This window comes from Rhagoletis zephyria, unplaced genomic scaffold (assembly GCF_001687245.7).
Source record: "Rhagoletis zephyria isolate East Lansing unplaced genomic scaffold, Rhagoletis_zephyria_1.1 Rzeph_scaffold_00085, whole genome shotgun sequence".
Classification (NCBI taxonomy): Eukaryota; Metazoa; Arthropoda; class Insecta; order Diptera; family Tephritidae; genus Rhagoletis; species Rhagoletis zephyria.
This window is the reverse complement of record NW_016157169.1, coordinates 298434-305431: the sequence shown is the minus strand read 5'-3', so window position 1 is coordinate 305431 and position 6998 is coordinate 298434. Positions and strand designations below refer to the sequence as shown.

Genomic DNA, 6998 nt, shown 5'->3' with positions numbered 1-6998 from the left:
TCGTGGGTAAGTACTAGAACAGAGTACTTGAGGACAATGAGCTTTGGAACAAAAAAATTGTCTTTTTTACGATCCGACTGTAAATGTCAAAGATATGACGACAAATATAAAAATGCAACCCCTGCGTACGACCAAAAAACACTTTTTTCTAACTACCATGCAAAAATACTTTCCGAGTCAGGGATAGAAGGGGACTTTTCTTTTTGGTACGGTCTAATGTACATATGTACATGAATTATGTATGCTCAAATGCTCATCTACGCGAACACGTTCACCAAGTGTATATACATATGTATGTATGTATGCATTTTTTTTACTTTCATGTATTAATTTAAATGCCTAAGGGCTACAGCGTTACATAAAACATGATATAATTTTTTTTTTGTTTAAAGTTTAAATTTTAAATTAACTATGGATATATATATGTACGTAAATAACTTTTAAATTGGCTCATTTGATATCATATACAAGAATACAGCTGTATGTACCTGCGATGTATATATATGTATGTACATCCATATACATACATACATATGTTTATATGGCGGCCAAACTCAGGCAGGCGGGCACCCGCGCATACGCTGACGAAATGTGATTTTTTAGCACGGCACTTTAGCAATCCGGCATAAGTAATGCGTGCGTAGATAACTGTTTGCAGAGCGCACCGCACAATAATTTAGGTACATACTTGATCAAATACCAGCTTTTTCTTTAATTATGCTAGCGCAATGCAAACGATTATATGTATGTATGTAAGTATATGCAACTGGCTGTTTGCATGAGAGCTGTGTGTTTCTTATCCTTTGAAATCTAATTATCAGGCAGGTTCTGCAATTTACTTCCGAGTGTATTTCAACCCTTGCAAATTTGAATTCAAAGCGAATTTGATTGAAATTCACTCGGAAGTGAATTACAGAACCTGCCTATATGACCTTTTCCAATAACTTCTTACAAAATAATAAACTAACATGCACTCTTCTTTATATGTACATATGTATTCGCATTCATGTATTCCGAAGTTAGTATAATACACGTCTAAAATACAATTAACAGTACAATTATAGAATAATTAATGAAAAAATGTACGTACATATGTATGCATTTAAGAAACATTCAAATTGCAAAAGCGCCTTTTTTATCGTACATAATTGGTAACTCGAATTTCCTTGTTTTCGTTTGTTGAATGTAAATGTAGACACTACATATATGTATACATAATTACATATACATAAACTCAAACTATTAGTATATGTATGTGTGTATAATTGGCAATGTGCAAAAAACGTCACTTGATCGTAGCGGAAGGTAGGCAGCCGGCCTTAAATGCGGACTGATTAAGGCAATAATTATTATGAAATTAAAAAATAGAAGCATACAAACAGGCACTTCCAATCGGTAGCAAATTGTATTTGAGGTGCGCTGCGTTTTTTAATCAGTTTTAATAACAGGCGGGTACACGTCACTGTCACCGGATTCCCAATACATCTTTGGAAAAACATGTAAGCTGTATGTATGTGAGCCTATTTTACATACGTATGTACCCTGAAATGCACTTAAGAGTATTCTCTTACTATTCATGGTCCCACCAACAGCCATTTTAGTTATGGTTAAAAACGTCTCCAAGTACTAAACTGCGCAAAAAAGTACCAAAAACCGCTACATGTTTTGCCTTTCATCATGTTGGGAGAACTGGGCTTGGATAGATCAAAAAGCGCAAGTAAATGCCATCAGGCTTTATAGAAAAAATGATATCTTCAATTGGAGAATATTTTTCCTATGTGGACAAACACCCCAAGCAATATTTTACCATATCGACATTTGTCCTCTACTAAAATATGGTTAAGTCACTATAAATGTAATAATTAAGTAGATATTTAGCAGAATTAGATGTTTTATCATTGCATGCTTTGAAATTTCTAGGCTACACCGGGGCAGCATGACTTGACAACAACAACAACTTGGTCGCTTCAACGTTATCGTACACCATCTTCACAAGATGGACAACTCAAAAATCAGATCCGAAAATATAGCTGCTTGCGCATGCTACAGATTCTATAACTATAGTTTTCTGGTTAGAAAATATAAAATCGGCCTAATTTTTTTTTTTACGTTTTACAAAAGCTGAGTTACTATAAATACTTTAAAATTGAGAAAAAAAAGCTCATACATATATTCTTAAAATGATATTACAATTAGAATTTTTAAAACCAAGCTTCAAATTCAAATACATATGAATAACGAAACATTTATTTCCGCAGCCAATCATTGCATATAATTTATCATACATATGTATGTACATACGTACATCTTTATATATATGTACATGTCTTTACTTCGCCCACTTCATATTTAAGACTTCGACAAAACCACTTATATATGTATGAAAACATATGTTTATATATATAATTCGAGTTGTCGGCCAATGAATAGCTGGATTTGATTTAATATAACGATTTAGTTAGTTGCACTTCAACCACCATTTAGAAAGCCAAAGATATTTTCTTGTTGCAAAAACAGTAAAGGCCAAATATTTATATAAGTTGTTTTGTCAAAAGTTCACAGTTACATATCCACCGACATCAAGTGACGTTAATGGACATTAACGACCGCAGTTACATACATATTTATATACATTATGCACTTCTAACTAAAAGCAATCTTCATTTTTATATCTTCGCGTGTATATTTTTTATTTACTTGCTTGCTTGCTTTCTATGTAACTTTACTTTATACTGCCCTAATGCTTGTAGTTTACTAATATGATTTTACTTTTTAATTATTTTCCTTTCTTGGTTATACATTTTCCATTTTCATTTCAAATTTATTATTTATATTCTTCAACATGTTTTCTTTATGTTTGTAAACTCTAAAATATAAATATGTGCACAAATAGCGAAAATTTTTTAAATACATACGTAAATTCTACTACACGACATACATTTCCGCTTAAGTTATTCAACTTCTGACTGTTTCCGGCGCGTTTGTTGCAAACTTCCCATTTCTTCTCTTTGCGTTGCATTTTGCTATTTAATTTGCATTTGTTGTTTTTTTGGCTAATTTCATATTATTCCCAGTTTATTCTTTAATTTTTTTGTTGCAATCTTTTTTTTTTGTATTGTTATTTTTCTACTGCGACCGATGAAACAGACAAGACTGTTCGATTGATACGTTCAATTTGTTTTTGAGTTGTTTTTATTTTTATACATATATTTGTATTAATGTATAGAAATTGCTAATAAAGAAACAAGTTTTTAAATGGTAAATGGAATTTTTTGATATAAAATTTACGTACTTTTGTATCTAATAATGCATGTTTTTTTTTCTTCATATTTCTTTTTTGCTAAAGTTTCATAGTTGTTGTAAGTAAGAACAATGTTTACAACACAGGAAAACATTTAAAATACTAGATTTATCTTAGTAGTTAAGAAAATAATTAAACATGACGACCACGACGACGACGAAGATGAAAAGTGCAATTTAAATGTATGCATATGTTTATGTAACGAGAATCACAATGAAATGTATGCGCCAAAAATTAACGGCAACGTGCTTGAGTTAGTTAATTTGAATGTTTTTCTTTTTTTGTTTTGTTTGTTTGATTGATTGACTGACTAACTGACTGCCTGACTGAGTGCACTAAAGATTTTGGCCCAGCAAGTGTTGTTGATGACTTTGTTTTTGTAGTGTTTTAACTTAAATGCCATGTGCATTAAGCGCCAATTAAAATGATGCACACATAGAAATATTTATACCGCTTGATCTGGCTGTCGTTCCTTAAATTTAAGTGTTTCCTCAAAAATTAGTGTTTTTAAGGTTTCTCTTGGAAGATCGTCCAGTTCCATGCTGATGCTAAAAGGCACCTCCGCAACAGGCTATACAAACAAATATAACTCAAATATGTTATTTGGAATATTATTTAAGAGATAATATGTTTGGAACGTACCTCATCGGCGGGATCATAATACTGCTCTAGATATGGATGTGCCAATGCCTGCTCAACGGGTATTCGATTGTGCGGATTGAATGTTAACATTTTACCCAACAAGTCCAAGGCAAGTGGATCGGCATTCGGAAATAGCCGTGCCCATGGTACTTTTGGCTTGAATGGCAGCGATTCCAAGTAATTACGAGCCTAAAAATAAATCATTTTATTAATTTATTGAATTGGCAGATTTCTTAAACTATATATGTACTATAACTAAACAATAGTTGTGTTTGTTTACAAATTATCCAGTAACTTGCCAGCAACTCTTCAGTAACTTTATTTCTAAGAATTCGCTCTCATAGAAAAGATTAAAAGAAAAAGTACGCGAACGCTATTCCAGTAATAATTTGCAAGTTTCCTACCACAATAAAAACCATTCATTCCACAATAAAAACCCACAAACAGTTTCCTTATTAGTTTAAATTTCATCCAGCAACATGCGATCAGCTGTTTTCCGTACTCGCAAATTCTTACAAGTAAAAATTTATCCAGTAAAATCCAGTAAAAACTTGCAACTTCATCCGTCATTTTTCGCTCTCTCAATTTCCCCTACTTTGCAAGTTTTTGCGTACAAAACGGCAAAACATGAAAATTCGTAAAAACTTTTACTGGATTTTACTGGAAATTAGTAAACAAACGCAACTAATTATCAGTGCTGTACGACTACGAACTCCTTCCCACGACAGTCGGGTCTACGTAACCGGAACGACCCAGATTGATATCTGGACAAGGTCTGTCACTCCAGCAACACTCCTCAAAAATTCATTGGGGAATATGTATGCTGTAACAACAACTACGAATTACTATTTAATTCTTGATATAATCCGACTGCCAGAAATAACAAACTACTAGGTGCCTAGGTTAACTTCGAAAGTAGAAATTCTTTGAAGAAATTATAGGCCTTATGAATAAAAAATAAGTAAATACTTTTTCTTATAATTTCAACCTTTTATTCGAATTGTTCGAATAAATTTAAGTAAATGGTCTGAAATTTTAAGAAAAAGCAATTGCTTATTTTATATTCAAGGCCCAATAGCCTAGATAATTGCAATACGACAAAATGAATGTGTAGATCCTGTGTGAAATAAGCACGGGCCCAATTGGTACCATGAGTGTGGATACAACCTCCAGCAACCAATTTAAGATAAATTTTCCTAACGACAATATTCATAAGCCTACCGCGAGTTGATCTGGACGAAAACGACTGAAAGATTACCTAATTATAGGAAGAGCCAAGTGACCGTAACATCAATAACCGAGAAAGGCCACATTTAAAAATATTTCTAGTTACCTTTTCATTTATGATGCATTCTAAATCTTCCTTTGAAGGCGATCCTAATACCCCCAAAATATGATTCAATTGATCCAGATAGTGTTTGCCTGGAAATATAGGACGATTGCTCAGCATTTCGGCCAGTATGCAACCGACGGACCAAATATCGATCGATTTTGTATAGCCCTTGGAGTTAAGCATTATTTCGGGAGCTCGATACCATCGCGTAGCAACATATTCTGTCAAGAAGCCGGTGTGATCGTGATCCGGATCAGCTACGCGCGCCAAACCAAAATCGCATATCTAGAATAAAAAAGGTTGAAAGAATGAATATATTTATACATATGCACCATTTAAGTTCTACATTTTTAGAATTAATATTTCTTTTTCATTAACCGGTGCATCGATTTGAACGATTTTTTGAGAAATATTTGTAAATCGTATCAAATTTATATTGACCAATGACTAACATTCTTTACATAACTCACCTTAAGATCACAAGTGGTATTTAGCAAAAGATTGCTTGGCTTCAAATCCCGATGTAATACATTCGCCGAATGAATGTACTTTAAACCACGCAAAATTTGATAAAGGAAATAACAAATGTGATCATTGCTAAGCCTCTGCAAAATAAGAACGGGTACAAAGTATTTATTAGCAAAGGGAATTTTAAGGACACTTATGTATGCACATATGTTTAAAGTACATAAATTCGTTGAATAATCATACCTGAGTTTTAAGTAGTTTGTAAAGATCAGTCTCCATTAAACACTGTACAATATATACATCCCTCATCTGTTCTATGCTATCTACTCGCAATATATCTCGAATATCAATTATCTACAAAGAGGGAATAAAAACAAAACATACGCAACCAAATGATTAGTAATCACTTTACAAATAAACCAACTAGGGGGTTTGTCATAATGGTGGGAAGAAGGGGTCGTCATGAGTTGCTTACTCACATTTTCATGTTTAAAGCGGGTTAAAATTTTGATTTCTCTCAACGTGCGCTGACAATAAGTTTGATGTTCGAAAGGCGAAATTTTCTTTATAGCAACTTTAGTATTTGTTAATGTATCCAGCGCCGATCTAAATAAAAACGAAAATAGTCATACATATTACTTCTAGAAGATAAAGAAAGTATTTATTGCAAATTTATGATGATACTATAGCTGGCTTGGGCCTGTTGAGTTCGACATAAATTTTGCCATTTTTCGACTTTACATTAGCCACACCCTGTGCCTTCGCAGGGATCACACATATGAGTACATATATACATATGTATAATGAAAGTTGTTCCGAGGCAGATGTTACCCGCTGTAATACTTACACCACCATACCATAGGCACCTTCGCCAATGTAAGTCAAGTCCCTGTAGCGTGGTCCAACTTCAAACATTTGTCCGCGTATGACTTCCGCATTTGGATTCGAGGCCGCATTTGCAGCAGACGATACTGCACTGCTATTGGCATTGCCATGGACCCCTGCCACAGCCGTGTTATTTGCAGCCGGACCTGCACCATTGTTTCCACCAATGGGACCGGTGGTGGACTGTGTGCCACTTGCCGCCTCTGCCATAGACGCGCTTGTTCCGGTGCGGTTGTTAAACGAGCGTAAAATTCACAAAAATTATACTTTTATACGTGTGTATACGCACAATTATGTATATTGGAAAAATGTCAAGCGGAATTCGTCACCACCAGTTGGCAGTTGGTACCAAATGTCACAGCAAAACAA

The 6998-nt window shown here is 34.0% G+C and overlaps 1 protein-coding gene across 1 annotated transcript; it reads right to left on the bottom strand.

Annotated features, from left to right (window-relative positions):
* Positions 1–2219: 2219 nt before the first annotated feature.
* rl (Mitogen-activated protein kinase rl) lies at positions 2220–6998 on the bottom strand. Its single transcript, XM_017629958.1, has 7 exons — positions 6592–6998; positions 6224–6350; positions 5988–6098; positions 5747–5881; positions 5277–5561; positions 3944–4132; positions 2220–3872 (listed from the first exon to the last, which is right to left on the bottom strand). Exons 1-7 carry the CDS (start codon positions 6837–6839, stop codon positions 3747–3749), a joined length of 1221 nt encoding a protein of 406 aa, XP_017485447.1. The 5' UTR covers positions 6840–6998; the 3' UTR covers positions 2220–3746.